At 44.9% G+C, this 24,979-nt stretch overlaps 1 protein-coding gene across 1 annotated transcript; it reads right to left on the minus strand.

Annotated features, from left to right (window-relative positions):
- Positions 1 to 67: 67 nt before the first annotated feature.
- Rev1 (Rev1 DNA directed polymerase) lies at positions 68 to 24,546 on the minus strand. Its single transcript, XM_089573695.1, has 16 exons — positions 24,306 to 24,546; positions 24,027 to 24,165; positions 23,532 to 23,697; positions 22,894 to 23,432; positions 22,173 to 22,440; positions 19,029 to 19,183; positions 17,370 to 17,489; positions 16,981 to 17,201; positions 16,397 to 16,498; positions 15,147 to 15,320; positions 12,684 to 12,875; positions 11,002 to 11,096; positions 10,237 to 10,429; positions 5,648 to 5,756; positions 3,167 to 3,272; positions 68 to 1,254 (listed from the first exon to the last, which is right to left on the minus strand). The coding sequence occupies exons 1-16, from the start codon at positions 24,366 to 24,368 to the stop codon at positions 1,137 to 1,139; spliced, it is 2,760 nt and encodes a 919-aa protein (XP_089429821.1). The 5' UTR covers positions 24,369 to 24,546; the 3' UTR covers positions 68 to 1,136.
- Between the last annotated feature and the right edge of the window lie 433 nt (positions 24,547 to 24,979).

Below are 24,979 nucleotides of genomic sequence, written 5' to 3' on the forward strand. Positions count from 1 at the left end.
TAACTGTATTAAAATAATAAAGCAAACGTGCACGCATCTTGGGAGACCCATATAACAGTAATGAAAATGTCATTTCCAAATGGAGTTGCAAGCCAAGTCGCAAAACCATTTTATTTTTCACAAAAAAAGGTAAAGGCTCCACAGAGACAAATACAAAAAGTGCATTGAAGTTTTTAAACAGTGAAGTAAACATAGAAATAAAATTTATTATGAATAAATACAATGTCACGCAATCTAACTCATCGCCAAGGAGGCACAAAGAATTGAAAACAATCTGAAGTTGAAGCTAAAGATTGCAAAATTAAAGAATTACATCTTTGTTGAGCTTCGTGGCATGCAATTTTGCAGGACTGCACACAGTCATTCATTTGAATACAGCAAAAAAACGAAAGCCCACTAGACGCCCTAGCCAGGATCTCATCTTTTTGGGCGCACGATCTGTGATCCGCGGGTTGTAAAAGCTGCAATCATGTGCCTAGCATATAGGCAAAGTACTAGACAACTGGACACTGCTGAATCTCAACGCCATTAACCGGGTTTTCGGCATCACCGGCTCGGCATTATGTGATAATGCGGCTTCAGTAAACGAAGCACTGCTTTGCGAAACTGGGTCCACTTGCATTACGGACGAAGACATCGTACAGAATTGTTAAATTCCGCAGTTCATTTTAGTGCAAGGTTAACAAAGCGACACCCCCTGCAATATCACTTTGGCAAGTCTCGCAAGGAAAGATAAGAAACAGCCCGGTAGTAAACGAATTGAGCAACAATTATATCTACTTGGAATGCATTGTGGTAGACATATCTGGCCTGTTCCTTGCACATTTGATATTGAAGAAATGATAAACAATACCCGTTTTTCACGCAGAAACTTGCATCTCGGACTACATGGCCGAAAAGCTCAACGTGTATGCCTTGCGTGAACAAAAAAGAAAAAGAAAGGTTTAAATGTTTCCTAACATTAGAAGTTGATATAACAAGTTTCCTAGCTGGCACAATGTTTTCAACGCACATTTTTTTTCTTAAGCAGCAAAACCTGCTTATAAACGCTTTCAACAGTGCAAAAGTGCTTGTAAAATAAAAAGACAAGGTATTTTACAGATGGCTCAAAACCGGCAAATGGTAAAATGGCTGCTCTAAAATATCGGCACTTTCATGAAATGCCCAAATGCCTGGAGGACCTCGCCTTGTACGGTGTTGACCACTTTCATGTACGTGTCTTGCCAAAGCTGGGCTCCGTTTTTCTGGACGGTCCTGGAATAGCAGAAGTCACGCAAACAAAGGGAACAGCATGTGAATGCATTCTAATACCCGTGCCACACGGACAGACTTAATGCCATTAAGTGCTTACTGCCTTAAGTTTTAATGGCATTCGTGCGGTGCCACACGCATAAATTTAAATGGCATTAGCCTTACTGCCATTCGCGACCTACTGAGTTCGCCACAACTCATTCACCCGTGCAACGTGTACTCTCGTTCCCATTCCACACGCAGAAAAGCATGCAGCTTTGTTAGTAACAACTTCCTAACCAGTAGGAAATGGTTAATTCTTAACTTTCAGTCAGATGAGGCATCTATACCGCATTTTCGATGCGAAGAGCGCAATTTTAGCCAGCCTTATTGACAGGTACTCTCGACTTATGTGCTGACATGCGAGTTTATGCCTACTTTTTCGACTTCTAAAGCAGGAACAGCCATATTTTCTGGAAAATCGTTTTTACATTACATTTGAACAACATTCCCGATATATTGTGCTCACTAAGAATGTTTATATTCAGATGAAACTTTTAACTACTTTGCAAGCGTTATCGCCATCGCCACTTCCGATAATGGCATTAAATGTGGACGTGTAGCACCAACTCCGGAAATAATGGCATTAACAAACTTAAGGCCTTAAAGGTGCACTGAAGAGGAATCTGAACTTGTCTTTTTGCCGCGGGAACTCGATCTACACGTTCCGAGCTTTCTTAGAAACTGCGATTTACTGTTCTGTGTGGCCGATTTCCCCAATTAAATCGAATTAACGTCCGGCTCCCACCTTTTTTTTTTTAATTCTGCCTCGTACGGTGGGCGGAGTCGACCAACGCGTAGAGCGCCTTTCACCCAGTCCCGTGGCGGCTTGCCGCTCTGCCATCGGCGGAGTAATACGTAGTAGTCCGTAGTAGCAAATAGTCCGCGCGTATTTTTATTTATTCGGGCTTATTTTGCGGCTATATTATATGCGAATGAAACTATTTATTCATGGAAACCTAAAAAACAAAGTAAAGCGAAAGCAAAGCCTCCACGGGACTGGGTGAAAGGCGCTCCACGCGTTGGTCGACTCCACCCACCGTACGAGGCAGAATTAAAAAAAAAGGCGGGAGCCGGACGTTAATTCGTTTCAATTGGGGAAATCGGCCACACAGGGCAATAAGTCACTGTGTCTAAGAATGCTAGGAACGTGTGGATCGAGTTCCCGCGGCAAAAAGGCATGTTCAGAATCCTCTTCAGTGCACCTTTAAGCATTTACCGCCATTTCTTGTGCGCGTGTGGCACAGGTATAAGTCTGCGTCAGCCAAAGCAGCAGTTTAAGTGTGGGCCATTTAATCACGCGATCACATTTAACAATGCTTCCACTCTTGTACGTGCAACATTCGGGAACCCAGAGGCGCCTTACCTCGGCGAAAGGCATTTGCATGTGCTACCAATTCTGTACGTTGCGTGCATTGCTGCACAACACTGCCCGCACGGTGCGCTTTACTGCATGCACCAAATTCAAACTAAAACAGTGAATCAGGACGTTTGACTAGGGCGTAGAGTTTGGCAGACCCAACATAACCATTCCCAGCTCATAAAATGGGCACTCTTGGACTACTTCTACAAAGAACTTGAGCACAAAATGAAAGTGCCCGTGATGATTATGTGACGCCAGACCAACATCCAGGATGTCTGCTTGCCCTTTATGCCCGTAAAGTTCTTCTATCAAGTCTAACTCTACTGCTTCAGCCAAAAAGTGCACTCAATGGATGTCGCCAAAAATGGCGAAAATAGCTTCACCACAACCACTTTCACTATTTACGTTATTTACATGCATTTACTGTGTACTGGTGCCTCTCCTGTGATTCGTGATATGTGAAACTTCAGTTATAACTATGACACTTGTTCCAGTACTTTTCGGCGCGCTCACCTGTGAAAAAACTTGAGAAGAACGTCGAGCATTTCCAGGTTTCTCCCATGGACAATGCTGCACAGGACATTTGTCCACGCTACCACGTCTGAATTCAAAACAGTATCTGCATAAAATGCAAGTTACAATAATCAAAACAACGTCTGTGATGTTATCACTCTATATTTAACATGGCTTGGCTCACTGGCAACAGGAATCGGTTGCGTGTAATCGAGATTTTAAATGCGATGCTCAATTAAATTAATGGTTGGTCGAGAGAGGTCACGTGAGCTTGTGACGTCACCTTGACCTGCCCAATGGGTTGTAAGCAACCTAGTTTTGAGACAGCAACTTAGACAGCATCACAGTTCACGTCTGGAGCAACCCAGGGCTGCCTGGTGTTACGAAATTCGCTGATATTTGATTGAAAGAGCTATGGTGAAAGAGGTGTGATGCGACCCCAAAGGAAACAATCACAGAGCAGATTAAATAAGTGCTTGAGTTCAATAAAGAATGTGAGAGATGCAAATGTCGGCACTGTCACAGCATAGCGGATTCCTGCTACTGCGGCCAGCAGTCTGAACATGGCGGTTTATGAACTGACAACTGTAAAGAGACTGATGCAAACAAACGCACAAGCTGCAAAAGAAGCTGCAACAAATGTGAAATCCAATGCTATCACATTCCACTCTTAGGGTGACTCAAGTGTCCCCATAATTTGTTTGTTTTGGATGCAAAACGGAGATCATAAAACCCAAGTACAGTCGAACCCGGATATATCGAATTCGAAGGGGATCGGAAAATAGTTCGATATAGCGAAAATTCGATATACAGATATAGGCTATAACTGCACTCCCGATCATAACAAATTGTGGCTTACCGTTTGGAACAGCCGCGAATCACATAGTATGGGCGCGCAATGTGAAAGCGCTTTATTTCGCGGAAAAAAAGATCACTAATTTTGGGCTGCTTTTTCCCCTGGGAAACGAAGTTCAAAACACTGGCCTCGATCTTCTCGAGACTGTCCAGGTGCGAGAGCACAGTGCCTTCCATTTCGCCGCAACAGCGCCGAATCAGGCTAACGCTGACGCCAGTTCAGTGGCTGCGCACGGACGCGTTTCTTCGACAACACAGTTGCCCTCGTCGTCGCTGGAGTCGGCGTCTTGAACGCCAGCTACCGCTTGAACTTCGCTGTCAGCGTTAAAGTCCTCAACAGTCACTTCGGACGGAACGGCGCCGAGAAAATTGGACAAGTCGCGAAACGCGTCGTCCAAGCACTCATCGTCATCTAAATCTTCCGGACATTAATCTCCGGCCACTTCAAGGCCTGCCTTGCCAAAACAGTTGGCTACTGGGGCCTGCTTCACGTCGCGCGTTGAAACACAGGCGCACACACAAAAAAAAAACACGCGAGGCGCAGATGGAGCGATAAGAGCGAAGCCTATGCGAGCGGCAGTCAACGCGGCTGCGAAGGAACGACAGAGGGAAAAGAAAGAGCAGGGAGAAAGATCGGCGCTCTGGGCTTCGTTTTTTTTTTTTTTTTTTTTTTCTGAGCTCTCTCTTTTCCCCAGACCCACGATGTGCCCACAAGCGACCGTTTTCTCTCTCTCTCTTTCCCCAAGAAGCGTGGTCGCCGCGCGTCTCCATGCGGCGCTCTCTCTTCGCTGATCTCCAATGACCTTGACGGAGCACACGCCGGCGGTACAGGAGGAGAGGAGGAGTGGGAAAGCTCGCGCCGGTGGGGCGCAAAAACAGGGAACAAAAAAAAAAAAAAAAGGGCCCTGCGCCTGCTGACTGCGGAAATGTTCTCCGCTGAGGCGGCTGAGGACCGGACAGGAATGTCTTTGGGGAAAGCGCACCTTCCAGGGGCGCGGCGCGGCGCGGCGTTCGATATATCCAATGTCCGGCGAAAATGGAATTCGATATACAACGCAACTGTCCTATACTTTTACATAGTATTTTCAAGGGGGTAATCTGTGTGTTCGATATAGCCAATAATTCGAAATATGCGGGTTCGATATATCCGGGTTCGACTGTAATGCCAAATATGTATGAATTCCCTGTTCGAGCACATTAAAGGTTTAGAAGGAAAACAACTGCCATGCCCATCTCTATCAGCAAAGCTCAGAGGATATGAATTAATGTGTGTTTGAAGTGCCAGATTCAAAAAGGTATTTGCACAGTTTCGCCAATTGGATCAGTCTGCAACCAGCCAGCGACTTAGCCACCATAGCACTGACTGGGCAGTGGGCCCACCTTAGTTAATGCCCTCTTTGTTGCCTTGACAGGGAAACGCATGGATGCCAGCAACCATGAGTCAATCTGACACATGGCGATATGTTAACAATGCTCTAAATCTAGTGTTGGTACCTCTTTGCCCTGCTAGCTGAGTGTTAGCAACGGTTATTTTATGTGTCTGCAATTCACGGCACAAGCACTTACCACAGTAACCACGACATGCAAGGAATATTTCACACCAATATAGAAGACAAAGGGACGTACCACTGGTTGTATTTATCCACTGCTGTAACAGAGCTCTGACTTGCTCCATCTTCTTCTCGGAATCAATTACAGACTCAAACGTCTCCACAACTGTCTGGGCAGGTTTTGTCTAGAGTAGCGAAAAAATTTATTCAAGACAGTTCCCATTTTTTCACTCTTGCAACAAGCACTCACAACCATTTGTAACATCCTCTTCCCGCTTAGTATTGCAAAGCAAGGTAAAGGAAAAAGAGAGAAAAAAGTCTGATTGTTTCTGTCTGCCTTGGAACAAGAAGCATCCAATGTGCGAGAGCACTCCAGGTACATCTGATGTATTTACAGTGGCTTGCCTACAGTGAAAATTGCGAAATTTTTTTCCACTGTTAAACAGCATTCCACTAGAAGCAAGGATTTGTCACCTGATGTGCTTACCCGCTGCTATAGTGCCTAGAATATACTGGCTAGTGTGCGCAGCGCGCGCGTTTCGTACGGGAGGGCGAGGCCCCCGCCGCGATGCCTGCGCGGAGAGGCCGCAAGGGGCGCTGCCGGTCGGGAGGGTGCGCAAAAGCCGGCGAACTCCTGTCGTCTGCTGTCGCGCCGATACCGCAGCCTCGCGCGATTGCTCGCGTTAAATCAACGTTTGACAGGCATCATCTCTTGGATTGTGAAGCTGGAAGACATTAAATGTAAGCAAGAACATCCTGAAATGTTAAAGGCTAAGCGGCAATGCAAAGAGAGGGCGTGTATTGTTCCGTTGTGTCGAAGCGGTTATCGGTCTAACGAAGAAAAGGTGTCTTTGTTCACTGCACCGGCGGACCAAGCACGGCTTGCTGAATGGGAAAATAAGATCAAGAGGACAGACAGAAGGCTTACACTGAAGGCTGTCGTATGCGAAAAACATTTCCAGAACGAATGCATCGAAATACCTTTTAAGATTACGGTGAACGGCGTCGTGAACGAACTCGCCCGAGTGAAGCCGCCTGAAGCCCGATGCTGTTCCTACAGTATTCGAAAATTCTCCACCTCATCTTGTGTCTAAAAAGACGGTGAAAAGGAAGGTGCGAAACATTTGCGACCAAGGACCGGCACCTAAACGGAAGCGAAATGTCGAGCTGGTGGATCCCGAGTTGTGCTCAGCAGTCGACGGTGATGGTACGCGGGTTGACTCTCATTGCGTCGCTCGTGGAGGCGCATCAGAGGAACTCCAGAAGCGTTCCGATTCCGAGCAGACAGACATTGCTACAGGACCTATGTGTGAGAGAGAAGCGATAGAGTGTCCGTGCCCAAGTGATGTTCGGCACCCGTTGGATGGAATTCTGATTCCGGTGACATGGATGAAGTTGCCTGCTGCGCCAAATCTCTCTTTAACTTATGCCTGTTGCGAGACCGAAGCTGATGACTTCTCGAAACTATTCATCGAAAGAATGGTGACTTTTGGAAAACCTTTGCGTGAGCACGGTTCTGTAATTGCCACAATTTACTTCCAAGGAAGAAAGAGAAAAGGAAAAGCGCGTGCTTACAGCCCGCCATGAGGCAGAGACAATAATCAAAGAAATGACTCTGCGTGGCCTCTGTAATGGATGTTGCATGATTCCTGTTGCAGGCAAGCACACTTCATACAGAACTATGTACTTTGCAGAGAAATGCTTGCTGACCACCGATCGAAAAGGGGAGTAATGCTTGCACTGCAAATATTTACGGAAGCTCTCGCAGAACAACATGTGCAGAAGAAAAAGACGAAAGATCCTTGCAGTGACAAAAAAAATTCAAGGATTTTTTCTCGTGCTTTGAGAAAGACCGAGAAAAGCCTGGCCAATGCTCAGCGTGATGTGATTCAAATGAAGGAGCTACAATGCACTGAGCGAAGAAGCACTCGAGGCAAAAATACAGTCACTCCCGAAGAAGCAGCAGTTAGCTGTGAGAGCTTGTTTCCTTGTCCGCAAGACGAAAGTCTCTGAGAGGTATGCCTTATGAAGATGCCTGGATTGTGGAATGCTTGCTAATGAGGATGCGGAGCCCAAAGCTCTACGAGCACCTTCGGAAGCAGAACATCATGATTTTGCGTGGTCGAAAATGCTTGCAAAAATATCTGCAACGATTTAAGGGTGGCTTTGGTCTGCACACGAAGGTTTTTGAGGCTTTCAGCGAAAGGACCAAAAGCATGGACACGTACAGCCGTAATTGTAACAAGTTCTCTTTACTTGGAACTTTTAAAATTTATATAAAATATAGGCTGCAATGGATTCATAATAGCGTAGTGTTTTATCTGTTTCCGTACTAATGCAGTCAAAAGCTGTAAGTTTCATATCCTGCCGCTGTGGCAAATATAAAATGTGCTACTCTATCAGACTCAAAGTTAATTTGTGCAGGTGAAGCCTACACAATGTCTGTCGGTTGCTGGCAACCTGCGACAGTGTCTCTCTGTTGCCACTGCAATTGAATACGCGATTTTTAGTACTTTCTGTTGGCCAAAAAGCATTACCCCCACTCGCACTTCCCCTTTGATTAAACATGCTGCATTCATTCTATTAAACCGAATTGTGTGTTTTGTAAAACGTGTTTTTTCTTTTTAGTTTGAATTCCATCAACCGCTCGCGTGTGCTTACATTTGGTTAGCGTTTGGTTTGGTTAGCCCTTTCCAACCCTCAGCGGCGCGACGCGTGCGAGAAACCGGCTCGCCCCGACGCGCGCGCTCACCCTACACCCTCTCGCACCACAGCGCCGCTATGCGGCCGCCGCGGCAGGCATCACCTCGGGTGCCACCGCGCCGCCCGCGCTCAGCACACTAGCCAGTATATTCTAGGCACTATACCGCTGCATAGTTTACAGAATTCACAATGACCACTGTAAAATGCTAATGTACAACAAAAACTACACTGGCTTCATCTGAACATGTCAGGCGACTAGTACTACATGTCAACGTGAGTGTAAAACAACTGTCAAGCATGCTAAGTTGAAGTGCACTTACGGCGAGTGCGCTTCGGCACTCTAGGCTACGCAGTGCTAAATGGAAAATCAGAGTGCACTCATGGTAAAAAAAACAAAATGGTGACTGAAAATGAGTGCAATGTTTGAAAAAATGGATGGAAATAGACAACTTAAAAATTGACTATTTGGTGCGGAAAAACCAATACAAGTAAATTTTAACTACATTTTAACAATGGAAAAGGAAACGATATCAAGGTACCACAAGTCAAGACCAGCCAAGACGAGTCCTTAGCTGACCCAGAATTCTAACAACAAACAACATGGCGGAGTGTAGTGGGGCAGAAAGCAGCTTGGCAGAAACGAGTTGGTGGCAAACAGAAGTGTCGACGCTGCCACCGCACAGACCTTTTGCAACGTGACCGGCATGATTAGCCCATGTTTGCCCCACTGGCTCACAAACACAAAATGAGCAGAACGAAAATGGCATCACCTCAGTGCTGCATCATCCCAACATGAGTTGTGTCGTCATCGTCATCATCATCAGCCTGACTACACCCATTGCAGGGCAAAGGCCTCTCCCATGTCTCTCCAATTAACCCTGTCCTTTGTCAGTTGCCGCCACTGTATCCCCGCGAACTTCTTAATCTCATCCGCCCACCTAACTTTCTGCCGTCCCCTGCTACGTTTGCTTTCTCTTGGAATCCACTCCGTTACCCTTGTGTACATGATTATTATTTCTCGTTTCTTAGTTTTGTTTTGCTTCTTGCTACAACGGATAAATTCCTTAACACTGTTCAACAAATAAAATGGGGTTTTGTGCCTTTTTTTTTCGCACATTACATTCTGTGCGTTTGAAATCACTGTCAGCGAGCCTACGCATTCGGCCAGAGAAGTGTGCTGCATGAACGCACTCCGAACCGAGTGCACTTTAGTCCTCGTGTAACAGAAAAGCCAGTGTTGGCGTTGCCGTTGACGTGATAGAAAAATCAGGACCAGACAATTACAAGAGGCTCCCACAGATGGTGTCAGCCACATCAACGGCGCATCAGAAACCCCTGAACCTTGGGCCCTCAGGTTGCAAGTCAGACACGCTAACGCTAGCTATGCCACGCAGGCACATTCGTACGGCTTGGCTAAAGCAGGGCTTTATATGCATGCCGTGCGGTCTTTCACATAATAATTGTGATTGTGAAAGACGAAACAGTGTCCATGTCTGTCTGGGTAAGAACAACCGCTGTCACGCCAAGCCCTTGAAGGCGGAGTGTCCCCCAATTTTTTCTGCGAGTGCACTGCGCTTGTGCTGTCTGGCGTACTCTTTTTTACTCTGGGCCGTGAAAGAATTGGGTTACATATCTTACGAGCAGACTTTCTGCAAACCCTACTGAAAGAAATGTTACCACAAATAAGCCAATAATAGAACAGAATGGAAGAGACTGGACGAAGAGTACAGCTATTATCAGTCTGTTGTGTTCCAGGGAAGTAAAATGCTGTCAACAGTGCTCTAACTAAGCACCAAAGAAAATGAACATTGAAGAGTCTCTCACACCCTACAGATTCTGGTGCCCTTTCTCTGAGCCAGTCTCAGGCCTGAGAAAATTTGTGAAAGGTGGCACCTACTGCGTACTTTCTTTTTTTTTTGTTAGCAAGTGCTGTGAAGGCTGAAAGGAGTGCTGTACACTTACCATGTACTCTTTTAGCGAGTGGCATGCCAAAAGCCGTGCTTTCTGCGGGCTGATGGCACTCTTTGGTGGGCGCCCTCTTCTCTTCCCTGTGGGCTGCAGTTTGGGCTTTGCGCCAGCCACTGACGACGGGCCTCGGTGGTTGCTACTTGAACTCTTAATGCCACTGGTGCCGCTAGTACCAGCTGCTGCATCCCTGCAGAATGGAAAGAGCCACATATCACTGAAAAACGAGTCTAAACTTGTCTCTCAAAAAGCTGACCTCCTTACTGCAGTTGTTCTGCCACTCACCCTGCTGCCTGTAGCTTGAAAAACTCAGTGATTGTTATGATGGTACTAACTGCAGCTAATGTGAGAATGTTGACAGTTCAACATGTTGCAACAAACCTCCATACAGTGAATTCCTTGAGGTTACGCGCAGGTTACGCGCAGTTTCTCACATTCTCAATGCCACCTCTATTTGAGACTTTCATGTAACGAAGGTGGTTGAAATTTCTGGAGCCCTCCACTACGGCGTCCTTCATAGCCTGAGTCGCTTTGGGACGTTAAACCCCCATAAACCCATAAACTCAAATAAGCCACATCATTGGACACTATAAGTTACTCATGACTACAGAACACCTAAATGTGGACCAATGAGATTACCTAGTAGGAAGTTCTAGAGAGCTCTTATAAAACAAAGTCTGCCTCGGAATTTGAAAGGAGTTACGTGCGTGCTATAAAGCCAGTGCAGCACACAAAGTGCTGCATCTGGTACCAGCTGCTCACTTTGGTCGCAGGGGATTCCGCCGGCTTTCTCTGTACATGGTGAGCACCTCATCCTTGATGTCAGGAGGCAAGCTGTCTAGCACAGCTGGATCAATCTGAAAAATTAAGCCACAAAGCATTTGCAGATAACAGCAACACAGCATCCTTAATTACTGCTTCACGCTTATGAACCAGCCATAGAAGGCAGGAACCATTTCGTTGTTTAAAAAGTTCTTTATTTGCCCTATTAAAACCAAGATGAGTGGTGCTTAAGCAGGGTTATTGTAAGCTTTTCAAGCTTAACAACTCAGTATTGGACGAACCGGAGAATTGCAGCAAAACGAGAGAAAATGCTCGTCATAGATGCTTTTCGCACTGAACAGAGCAACTTTATGATGGATGTCTCTGAGGACACTTGCATGTGCTGACAGCAAGTGTTCAGATACAATTAGAGGGATGTTTTGCAGCACATGCCATTATTAGCAGCTTGTGAACAGCAAGACACTGAAATTGGATTAGATATTAAAAAAGAAAAGAAATGATTTAGCACTTTTTAAATTACAGGGATACTGACAAGGATAGCAAGAACATAACCAAAGCTGATTGACTTCATGTTCAAGACACGTTATTGTGCAAATAAGAATGAAAAGTGCACTCTAGCAGGCAGGGATCATTTGAGTAACATGTGAAAGGACATCACAATTTGCAGCAAACATAGCAGTGTAAGGGCAAAAACTATTGTTAATGGCATATGAAAAGGCATAAAATTTCAAAGCATCACATACCACACTGGTGATGCAAGTATATAACGAGCTTTTCCAACTAATAATACCGATTTCAGGCGTAAAAATCGTACTGTGCTTGAATATTCAGCCATAATCAAACACTGCTAAACGTGTTGTTTAGATGTAATTCTCAGAAATCAAGCACAAATCAAGCATCAGGAACACCACAATTTGCCCTCAATATATTGAATATCTTCATATCACTGCTACCATCAACTCTTTTGGTCTCTGATGCACACATTTGTATAAGCTGCACCATCTAATCTTTCTTGAGAAAGCACTTTGCAAGTTTTCTTGCTGGAGCACCTAAGCTTGAAGTTGCAATTTTTTTTTATCTTGGCACATTAAGCACAACTGCACTTTGGCTGGAACAGAAAGGCCCACTTCTCTGCAGGCATTTCAAATCACTCTTTAGACACCGTTTTCCATAAATGGAAGTTTTCGTATTCCGTCATACATAAACCTTATGCTACAGCCGTTATGACTCTTCTTTTGCTCTTATTTGTGAGTCTCAACAGATTTTAAATCTGGGCCATAACAATGTGAATGCGATTTCCCATATGCACGCACCCACACAAGGGTGCACAGGAGTGGAAACTTCACTGGTACCAGCACAAACAGATGGCTGGAGAGAGTCAAATCACTGAGGAATGCTGAAGAATGCCCATGCAGAAGAGCCATCCGGCAGCATGAAATGCAAGCCTCCAATGCAGCTTTTCAACAATGAGAGTGACAGCAAAAATTGACCACTTACTGTGGCTCAGAAAAGTTGCAGTTAGTTAAAATACCTTCTGAGCTCAGGCTGGAGCTCAGAATTAAATGCATTACTGTGCTATGCTGTGCCTCAGGCACAAGTCTAGCACAGGAAGAGTAGTAAAACAATTACCCAGTAAATAAACTGCACGCATGTTGACCTACCTCGGAAAAGGCTGGCAGACTAACGGCCTTGGGTAGCGACTCTGCTGTACCATTCGTTGTTGGTGATTGTGCTGAGCTTGGACCTGCCACTGGAGACGTGCTACGGCCCGTTGTAAGGAAGTCCAACATTGTCTTTACACCGCTACCTTGCCCCGATGGCAGTGGCTCTAGCCTCCCCACTTGAATGCCAACCTGCAAGGAAACCACAGCGCAACCTCAGTGATAGTTCAAGCGGCAAACGCATGTCACAAGACATTAAAATTGAGTTTAAAATTGAGTTTGACGCCTTCCAATGATGTCAACCATATTAGGAGCACATCAAATAACTCAGTCAGCTCTCCAAATATTTCAAGAAAGTGAAATGTTGACACTCATTCTGACCAATTTCGTTGGAGAAAAAAGGATTTTTAAAAAGCCACAATGGGCAGCTAAGTTAGGGTTCCAAAACAAGAAAAAATTATCTCAGAGATGGTCTACTGCTTGTGGACTAATATGAAATTTCATGCAATCTTTCCATTCCACATCACCTTCTACCTTTTTCTCTCTGGTTCTTCTTCCTTGTCCTGTGTGCACAAAGCTATCAAAAGGTCAGATTCAGCATCCAAGTTAACCTGTTCAAATCTAAGCGCCTGTCACAAACACGGAAATGCTGATTATGCTCGCTGAATGTGACCTCCACATCACTGGTGAGGAAAGGCACTGGTGAAAGGCACTACAGTAGACAAAAGCATGCAAAGTGCCAGCATATCTCAGTGTTGTGACAACTTGTCACTTCTCCACTTACATAAGTAGTGAAAGCAGAAGACAACAGTCCAGCTTTGACTCCTACTACTCTTCCTCTCCTCAGTTACACTGCTACCCAACAAAACAAACTCAATTACATCAATTTCAGTACGAACATAATGAACTAGAAGAGAAGATTATGTTCGATTATCTTGCGTGAAGCTTGCCACTAGGATAGCCCCTGGCTAGGTGAGTCTGGCAATATAACAATAGTATAATCTAACGGCAGGCTTTATGACTGCATTCCCAAATTTTCTTGAGAAAACTACTGCGTACTGACGTATATAAGTTGATTCTAAATATAAGTCGACCCCACAACTCACATCCCTTACTGCCCCCCCCCCCCCCCCCAAAAAAAAAAAAAAAAATGTTGACTCCAAATATGAGTCAATGCTGCCCTGCTGCCCATGGTAGCCAAAGCAGAAAGATACATGTCTGCAGCGTTTCCCGTGGGATGCCATTGCAGCACGTGCACAGCTTGAAGCATCAGACGTGTAACAGCGCAATCACGAGTCCATCACTCGGAGGCAAATGGAGATCAACGGTGATAAAACGGCGAACTATTCTGCCTTCCACACTCTGGTGTGGCCCAGCTGACTAGCCTGTAAGTGGCAAACCAAACTGCCAACGGTCCGTTAGTTTTACATTCTGGTGTGACGAACGCACCGGAGGCGGAAATCTGCTTTCGCGCTATCTACCGTTTGCCAGGGAAAGTGGCCGCCAGCGTGAACGAACTGGGTTAACGAAGCACGGTTAGAAATTTCTTTAGCAGAAACGACCTGCATAAGAATGAATGATTCTTTATGTACAAAGCTCCATGCATACTGATTAGAACGGGCACTAATATGGGGTGCGTAATACCCATGGCTTGGCTGAAACTACCTTAGACCCCGCAAACAGGTCGGCACAGCGTATAGGTCAACCCCCTAATTTTGGATAGCCATTAAAAAAAAAAAAAAAGCAGACTTATATGCAGAAATATATGGTAATTTCATACTTGTTTAATAATCGGTGGCATGCATGGGGCAATGTATAAATGAGCACACATGAGATGCACAGTTCCCACCATTATATTAGACATCGGAGGGACAAATGTGACAATGCTATATTACATGAAAGAAGCCAACAGCCACTGAAACCAAGGGGAACAGGGGATTTTTATTTTTTTTTTTTATTTTGTGGTGTTGATCAAGTAAGAATATTACTGAATATGTTATCGCTTAGAGCTAATTGATTAGAAAAGCAGAAGAAAAAACAACTCAGGACGTTCTACATCCGCCGCTTATGAACGTGGGTGGCGCTGGTGAACACTCTCAAGGTTAGGTTACTTGTAAACATAAATACCCCCGAAAAGCAGAAGATTTGACAGTGTAGTTGTTTTTTCTTCTGCTTTTCTAATCAATTAGCTGTTAGCGATAACATATTCAGTAATATTCTAAATTGATCAACACTACAAAATAAAAAAAAATTAAAAATCCCCTGTGCCCCTTGGTTTCAGTGGCTGTTGGCTTCTTTCATATTTATAACGAGCCCCTCATTCCCCTTCCCTTGTTTGCTTAATGCTATATTACATGTATTTCTGTTCGTGGCTTGACAACAAAAGCTATTTTTGTGGGTTAAACAAGCATGCCCATCAACTAGGCCCGTTTTCCGGCACCACAGCAGCAGGCACCCTCTCACCCCTCGGATGTCGGAAGCCACCAGGTGCATCTGCATGGCCAGACTGCAGCACTCCTTGGAGATGACGGCCTTGTTGGCTGTCGGTGCCAGCAGGTGGGAAGACTTGGTCAGGTTGTCACACAGCCCGTGGCCCATGTACTTGGGTGGATTCAGGGGGGCGTCCTTCTGCCGCACCTGTGCACGCCAAGCGTGGTTTGGCAACTCAAGACAGGTGCACATAAGAAGGTGCTCTCAAGCCCCTGGCAGGCTTTCTGGTATAGACCTTACAGAGAAGGGGCAAGTGCTATGACAATGCACTAACCCTGCAGAGTGACAGAGAATGGAAGAGAAATATTGGTGGTCATATTCATACTTTGCTTAGATGAAGGTTTAATTTAGGTAAACTCGGAAATTCTCTCCTTAGGCAGCTGCTGCACTAGTTCTGATTTAAATCTGCTGCAACTCCTTTTGAGCGCAGTAAATAAACTTGTTCAATAACTGGATTGTGTTGTAACGAACATCTGAGCCAAATAATACACTTTTGCATGCAGCAGAGAACCCAAAATCGTGCTCGAAAGTTGGCAAGCCATTTCTGGCGACTTTTTCAAACTCACGGCCTCCTGCATGTCTTGCATCTGTGTATGTCAGTTAAGAAATGGCTACTGAACAGATTCCTTCAGAGGTCACGCATCTATCGTGATCACAGACAATCAGCTGTGCCAAGCCAGCGTATTAGTAATCCCCCGCTCCCCAGGGAATTCCTGCAGGGCTCGGTAGCCTGACGATGAGGCCTAGTGCCTCTGTATCTCCCGTGGTGCTATTGTCAAGTGCGAGATAAGAACACACAAGATAAAAGGGCAAACTATGGCTTCACTTGGGCAGTGTGGCAAAGCTTGCTGCCTGCCATCTGAGTGAACACCGCTTGGCATGGGGATTTACATACCCCTTTTATAGTGAACTGCGTTCAGTATATAAAGTATAAATTGCATGCGTTTGTCATGATATTTAGGGAGAGTTCATATAACTAGTAATTTGTAATATCCATGCTTACTGTTCAAGGATCCACTGTATAGCTCTATATATAGGTCAACAAGTCCTAGAACTACAGCCATCCTGACCTGTCTTGAAAGTGTGCAACCTCAATAAAAGAAAAAATGTATACGCTGCGCCCTGACATGCCACCCTGACATGCCACGGCTATGCTCACTCATGTGCAAGCACACAAGAAAGCATACACACAGGCATCTTACACAGAAACACAAAACCCTCACCTTGACTTTCAGAGTAATGGTGCGGCCTTGAACTCCAGCTTCAGTTAGCCGCTTCTCAACCTCCGTAGACAGCTGACCGATGAACTTGAGCATATCAGTAGACTGAAGACAAAAAAGAAAAAGCAAGCTTCTGTATTCATTTTTTTTTTTTCAACTCGTACCAACCGCATTACTACAGCAATACCGCCCCTGCTGATGGAATGAGTGTAAGAAGTACACGTTTATACTCATTCAGCCTCAGGTTCAACCTTGTATACGTACAGATCACTTCAACCCTTGCATCATACTCTTCCCTGTCTCATAAATATAATTTTTCTCAGCAAGGGCTGTTAATATAAAGGCACAAGATACAGTAGTAAAACTGAGCAGTCACGATTGCAAAATCAATTTAAATGAAACATTTAAATTTTTTGCCCCCAAAGTGAAAAACTTCATCCAAAAAATAACTAATTGCTTGCTCATGATCCTAACATAAATAAAAATGCTCGGAATACGAGAATTCTGCCACAACCAGAATGAACTGTGCCATCTAATTCAATGCACTGAATGCCTAACATCGATGAAGTACATGTGCTGAGCGTCACCTCTTTAAAACGGATGCCGTAGTTGACCTCCGCTGACACAGACTTCCTCAGCTTGTCGAACTGCAGGGCGCGGTTGTCAACGCCCCTAGCGTAATTGTACAGGAGAGACGACGTCTTGATACCAAACTTTGCCTTGAGCGTGTCCAGTGGCACTGCCTGAAGCTGCCTGCATGTCTCCACGCCCATTTGCGACAGCTGAGACTGAAGCCTGTAGCCGACACCTGTACCGAGAACAAAGACCAATAAACCAAATCAGGAAATTCAGAAGGCAGCAGAGCACAAATGACAGATTATGTAGATTAGGTATCTCAAGCTTATTTTGCCACGTGAGCTGCCCTGACAAACTTCTCTCCCTTATGAACCAGTAGCCCAAGACGGGATGATCTTACCTGGAAGATCTTTTACGTTGACATTTTCAAAAAACGTCTGCAGACTGCTGCTGTCCACAAAATGATGACCATTTGGCTTGGCAAACCGATTAGCAACTCTGGCCGCTAGCATGTTGGGGCCTTGAATAAACAGTTGAGATAAATTAGTGTCTTCGCACCTTGCAACAGCATCTTCATTATCATCATCAAAGGCAAAAATAATAACACATCAAACTATGCCAGAGTACACATACAAGCATGCAGACACTTGCATCACAGTGATGGATACTGTCTAACCATGACAGGCGTACAGCCTGAAAGATGTAAGCTCCCTAATGCAATGGTTCTGGACATATGCACACCAAGCCATGCTTTTGTGACATTAAAAATCAACATAATTAGTGACTTCTTTAAAGCAACTCGTAAAGCAATAGATTAACAACCTGCCAAAACAACAACGTTCCAGCAGTCATTTTCACTTGCTTAAGACATCACAGATATTGAGAAATCATTATTGGTTAAGTAAGAAGAGACACTACTGTTAACGCTGTTCATTTGTAATTTAATTTAGATTAACCTTCCACATGGTAATGTCCACAAGCAATTAGATTTCCAGTAAAAGAGTACAACAAAGCTTTTACACTACTATTAAGATATTTACATTCTTTAATTGCAAATTGTCATTCTCTAAAGACTAGGTGGAATGAAAACTGACATACCAAGGTGTCCTGCAATAAGCACAAAGTGAAATAAAACAAGCACGAACATTCTATACTAGTTTGCATGAATGTTAAGCACTAAGCACATAAGGTGACAGTTTGCAGCGACCTGCCTTGTGGTGAGCTAAAAGCCACAGAACTGCCTTTGCTCGGTTCTGGTGTTCTAGACAATTATGCCCGTCGCTCAGAAGTGGCGTGTGAGACTAGCCAAAAACAGAATGCCTTGCGGGTAAGTAATTTCCGATCCATTTGCATACGAAGTCGCTTTTCGAGTGCGATTACGACGGAGGAGCTGTCAACACTCACCTTGTAATGGCCCATGCATCGAAACAATGCACTGTGAAAGCCTGGTAGCAGTAATTGCACAGAAAAGAGTGTTGTGGGCAGGCAGGCAGTTTGGTACTGCTTCACAGTATCCCTTCAGGTCCACATAATTTTATTAAAATGCAATGTATTGGTTTGGCTTATTGGGGTTTAACGTCCCAAAGCGACTCAGGCTATGAGGGACGCCATAGTGAGGCGCTCTGAAAATTTCGATCACCTGGGGTTCTCTAACGTGCACTGACATCGCGCAGTACATGGACCTCTAGAATTTCGCCTCCATTGAAATTCGACCGGCGCAGCCGGGATCGAACCCGTGTCTTCCAGGCAAAATACAAGGTATTAAAGATTTCTGTCATTTCTACCATTTTTTGTACACTTTAGTCTTAAAAATGGGCTGCTAGCACAGTTTTACTTGTCTGATAATGCGAGATGACCAAACGATGAAGTGGCTGCAACCAAGCAACACTGAAAATATGCTGCTCTGCTTCCAAGTCCTATCGCTTCATGCAGGTGTACCAGCAGCAGGAGATTTTGGGCAGCATAAAAGGTGATGCTTGACATGACCAGAGTTGCGATTAGTTTTCATGGCGCAGCTAAATGAGTATAATCTGAAGCAAATTGCGATAAGTTCACATACCTAGGCCCACAGAAGCAGTGCAGAGAGTTTTCTCTTCAATCTTCTTTCGTAAAAATTCAGCAAATTCATTTGGTGTGCAGCTGGCTTCTAGCAGGACTCTTGTAACATCAGCATAGAGCTCATCACAGCTGATAGCTTCAATGTCGACGGTAAAACTGCACAAATAGACACACATTTTGAAAGTTGGCTTTGGAACTTTATAGACACTGCACCAAACCAAAACGAGTCTATAAAGAAACAAATACTGCCCTTTGAAGAAATTAATCTAGAAAGCATCATTTATAGTGCAAAGCTAAAAGCCCTTTTAGCTTCACATGAACCCGCGCCCCGTATAAACAGCATAAATATAGCAAGTCAGTACACACTGCAACAGCATATTCTCTTTTGAAGCTTTTTTTTGTTTCACATAACCTCCTATTCAAACTGACTGAGGGTACGCTTTTCAGAAGATTATTGAATGCCTCTTCGATAGGCATGGCACTACGAATCACTGCAAAACACAACAAGATGGCTTACAAAATGAATGAAGAGTAGCAGCTTAGACTAGAGCAAGAAAAAGACCTACAGCAAGATGACCTCTTCAAAGACTCATTATGATGCCTCAAGGCATGGTTCCAAATGTGGAATGGCGCTCTAAACGTGGCAATTTCAAGGAGACATGACACGCTTAGCACTCACATACGAGTTAAAGCTGTCGCATTTTAGCTACAATCAACAGAGCGATTTTGGCAGCAGTCTTTTTCTTCTCAGCATACCAACAGTGCACGACTGATCCAAGCTCTTCGTTTTCCGGAGGTCATTAATATTACGCTCAAAAATTTTGTGCTGCTTCAATGATTCACAGGAGTAGAGGTCATATCCGATGGCGTTATGCATGCTTCCACAAAAGCGAATGATAGGCTCATATCGACTTGCAGAAAATTTTCTAAATGACATTTCATGCGTAATTCGCTATTCTATGTCAGACACAAGTCATGCTGTCACGAGATTCTTCTCAAGAGCTTTCAACAAGCCACCCTTCGTTTATTAGATGCCCCTTTCAACAGCAGCACCGTGGGACGAGCACAAGATGACTTTTACAAAAAGTGGCAGATTCTTGCAACCTTCTCAACATGGCTCAAACCACAAAGCATCTAGCCAGTATTTGGTTCAGTTTATGCATGGCCGACGAGATTGGTGTGACACGAGGAGCAAGCATTATAAAAAAAATTTCATTTGATCCCATGTTAGGGCAGCAAGCACACCGTCAAAGATGAGAAAACCGAAAGTATTCAAATTCCACACCCTATTGATTTCACCTTTTTCTGCGGAAAATAATTTTTGAATGTAGTATGCCTTTCCTGACCTCCACCAGCCCAAACTTAGTGAAGAGCGAGCCAGCCAGTACAGAACAAGCTGCATATGCAGTGCTTGCTTCACAGAAAACGAGAAAAAGGCAGCTAAAGCTAAAGGCAGCTAAAGAACTTGTACAATGCCACGCATTGTACAAGTTCGAAGCAAAATCAATATGGGGGATGTGCGCTGGGCACTCGTTGTATCGTTGGAATTACTGGAGATCATCGTGTCAATTTTAGTCGATGCTTCTTCCCGATTTGGCCGAATTTTTTAAGGCATATCCCCGATTCTGATTTCTTCAGGAGCACAAAATTTCTCTCACAATTCGGGCATTTCAGGTTTCCTAAACACCTACACCTTGTCTTAGCTGCAACCCTTAATGAAAAGTATGAGTACTCATAACGAGAGTGGTACACGTACCTACTATTCAGACATACCGACATGTTACCTCAGGTATCTATTACAGTGGAATCTCGTTAGTTTGAAGTTGCCTAATTTAATGTTCTTATTTATTTGAACTGAAGCTCTGGTCCCTCCAACATACGGTGTATTAAAAATGCTTTGGTTTGGTTTTACGAGGTTTAACATCCCAAAGCAACTCGTGCTGTGAGGGACATCGTAGTGGAGGGCTCCGGAAATTTCGACCATCTGGGATTCCTTATTGTGCACCACTGACATCGCAAAGTACACGAGCTCATGCAGTGATGAAGGTACAGTGCAGCGCATGTGTGCACTGAATGTATCAGCTTCACTGACTGCTGTCTGTGCTGTCTGAACATGATAGCAGCAAAAAATGTGGAGGCAGACAAAGCATACCGCTTGATCAGCAGGGCCAGTAAGGCATTCAAACTACTCAAATTGCTTCCGCTGGTTCGAAACTGCCCGTTTCGCACCAGCAAGATGCTTAGCCCAGTTGACATTCATACCCGGAATGATTGACTTTACAGAGCATCGGTGCACTTGGCAAGCGGTTACCGACAGTTTCAATACTGCTTTTTTATTGCTTATGTTTTAACATGCCCTTTCCGGGATGATATCACAGGAGTTTAGGGACACTCTTCGGTCTCCACACTTGCTGGAAGTGCAATTTTTTTTTTACTGCATGGGGGGGGGGGGGGGGGGGGGGGGGGGGGATGGGAAGGAGTTGGTGGCACCTCTGCGTTTGCAATCGAGTAGCGTGCCTAAAGCTGTTCGTTGTAACTGAGATGTATTTCCATTGCTTCAATACATATTTTGACCACGGCAGTAGCGTTTCGATGGAGGTGAAACGCAAAAAGCGCCTGTGTACTGTGCGATGTCAGTGCATGTTAAAGATGCTCAGGTGGTTAGATGGCACCTCTTTCTTCCTTTTTTCATTCACTCCCTCCTTTATCCCTTCCCTTACAGCGTGGCTCCAGTGGATTCAGAAAGTTACTGAGTCATTTCCTTTCCTCAAAACCAATTTTCAAAACCAATTTTTCCATAGCACCACCCTAGTACGTAATATCTGAGCATTCATTATATTTGCGGCAGTTATAAGTGGGCTTAACTGTGCTACCAAGAGGGCAAAGTATCAACCAAACATAGAAAAATAAGCCCCGCATTTGGCATAAAAGAAACAGATAATATCGACAAAACATGGTACAACATCAACACATCACCAAACACCACTCCAGCATTCGAGTACAAACAGACAATTTATGAAGCGGATGCATTCACAGGCATAAATACATCCACTCCATACGTATCTATCTGCAATGTAACAGTTTGCACAAGAGGAAAAAGAAGAATAAAGCGGCTAACTGCTACTCCAACTAAACAGGAACTTACCTCGCTACAATATCGTACAACAGCTTGGAGACCTCATCGTAACTTTCGAATTCATACGGTATGGCTACGAGGTCTGGGCATAGCTTCCTTGCCTGCCCTAAATACATGCGGCTCTTCACACCAGCCCTCCGTGCTTCATAACTGCAGCTGGCTACTTCTGATCGGGATATCATGTCGCTCCCCTCGGCTTGAGATGTCGATGTAGTCGAACTAGTTGATGCAACAGATGTGTCAGATGTTTTTCCATGGCACACGGCTACAGGCTTTCCTATTGAACAGAAAAGCAGACAGGCTCTGAGCAAATTATGCTTGAGATTGAGGCAGTTGCAATAGTAGCTGGTAGCAATAAGAGCTGCTTCAAAGCCATGCATGTCTGACTATCACGACTACGTAATTATCTGAAAGGTTAACAATGCAAAGAAATAAAGAAATCATTATAAAAAAAACGAGAATTGAATTTTTAACGCGAATGTCATGAAATTATGCCCATTAGGGTGTGCCTGCTTTAATCTGTTCTGCTGATGCATGATGCATTATTCTTCAATTTATATAACACATGCACAAATTTACAAGAAAAGAGTGCAATGTGGACGTAGCAAGCAATATTTATTGCTGCGACTTTCTGTCATGCATTCAGTGCACTAAGAGCCAAGCAAGCAACGCATAGCTGCAAGGGCATTTCCGTCTCGGTTTTAGCACTATGCAGAAAAACCGCTCTCACCTTTCAAGTGTGGCCTTGTACGCAGACCAACAGAGACAAAAAAGCAGTCCATGTCAATATGCATAATGACCGTATCTCCGCTTGTGGGTGATGCTTGTTCTCTAGAGTCCTTCAGTGCCAAATAATGCTTCAGTTCTTCAACACCACCAAACACACCATTGCTAGCTGCCCGCTTCTGAGTGACGTAGTCTCTAAGCTTGATACTTGCAGTTGATATGTGATGTAGTCGTGACCTGCCATAAAACTCTTCAAGGAACTTCGGGTCACCCGCTGTGGGTCTGCGCTCAGAGCCATCTTTTGTAGACTGTGTGTGTACTCCGCTCTCATTGTGGCGTTCCGGACGTTCATCCTCATCGTGACTATTGTCAGAGGAAAGCCAACTGTCATGGTCATTGCTGTGACTAGTCGAAGCCTGTGGTGCCACAGATGATGTTGACGGTTTCTCGTACCTCACCAGATTGAGTTTCTGCTGGCCGTTTTTCAGGTCGGGTGAATACAACAGATAGTCTTGAACAGGTAGGAGCCTTCCAGCTTGTACACTAAGTGAAATAAAACACAAGAGAACAAAACAGACTGAGCGAAAAAGTACACACATGGACAAATTACAGCACTCTGTTAGCATACGAGGACCCACCTACCTATCAGAAATCCAGCTGGGCTTGACGACATAATCCTTCAGGTCTATTAGCTTCGCTGGTGGGAGGTTAGTCGCAATCATGTAGCAATTTGGTTGACGTTTGTAGTAGTGCTGGTATGTGCCACCATGCTGCATCATTATCCTCTTGATTTCTTCTGCGGTTGGGTCTGGAAAAAAAAAAACGTCAAAGAAGGCCCCTACGCGAGACTGTTGGCAGTTCACTGGCAAAACGTCGGCGAAAACGCGCGGGAATTTCCTTCTTGCATGCAAGTTAGGGTAAGTTTCTAAATGCGAAGTATCAGAAGGGTCACTCAACCGCTTCCCAGTGCCTGCATGTACGAACAGAAGCATGCATGAAAGATGAATCACGTTCAAGCAGTTCTCGAAGCAAGGAGTCAAAGTAACTGTTGAGATGTCTTCAAAGATCTAGCTTTCGCACGGAACCAAACGTGCGCGTTCACATCAAACGTAAACAATACGGTCGCAGGACACCAACCCGTGTAGCCGTTCACATAGACGCTTATTCCCCTGAATATAGCAGTTGATTGCTCTTCTTGAGTCGAGTCGATTTCGTTCAGTGCATCGTGGAGGAACTGTTGCTCTAACTTGTGTACTTTGGCGGACATGTAACCACCCTGCAAAACAGTGAAAGTTCGGCACAGGCATCAGGCACCTCGGAGGACAACAACAGTTGAAAATGTCAGAGGTCACATATATGAGTTCGGAAAGCTTCGAAATCAGCCGCATGCAACGAGTAAGCAAGTGCGATCCTCACAAATTCTTCGAACCCCGTGGGGCCGAATCGCCTTCGTCTCGACCGCTTGCCCATCGCTGCCATCACCGGGGGTCACTCATTGAAGCGGGCGGACCATCTCCCAAGTTTCGAGCAATAGGCGTGCGCTCTAACCGTCCCGCGGCCGCTTTTGCATTTTGGAGACACTTCAACACCTCACTGCATCGCCGGGCGCGCAGATTCCCCCGCATGCCTTTCCGCATCCTTCCAGTCCGTACATTTGTCTCCCACAGGAAACAGGAAACAGGAAACAGCTGGAATGCTTGCGCCTTCTGGAGGCGAAAACCGCGAAAACTTTGGCGCGAGACTCGAAAGTTTGGTTCAATGCACGTTCGTCTACAGACGAGATCGATACGCACCCCATCACTCCTCGCGCACATTTATCCAGATCTTTACAACCCAAATTGTAAACACTGTGGCCAACGAGTCACCTACGATCATATCCTGTGGGACTGAAAAATAGAGCCACCTCCGGGTGATCTATATAGTTACTGCTCCTTCTCTCGAGCGGTGGGAGACCGTGCTGGCTAGCTCTAACCCCAGAACGCAAGTTTTGGCGGTGGAGTGGGCTGACAAAGTCGTCGAGGGCGGCCACTTAACGCGACCTCTTACCAAGCTTTTCCGGCGAATAAAATGTTTTACAATCAATCGTCACT

The sequence above is a fragment of the Amblyomma mixtum genome, chromosome 2 (assembly GCF_055824585.1).
Source record: "Amblyomma mixtum isolate Tamu chromosome 2, ASM5582458v1, whole genome shotgun sequence".
Taxonomy (NCBI): Eukaryota; Metazoa; Arthropoda; class Arachnida; order Ixodida; family Ixodidae; genus Amblyomma; species Amblyomma mixtum.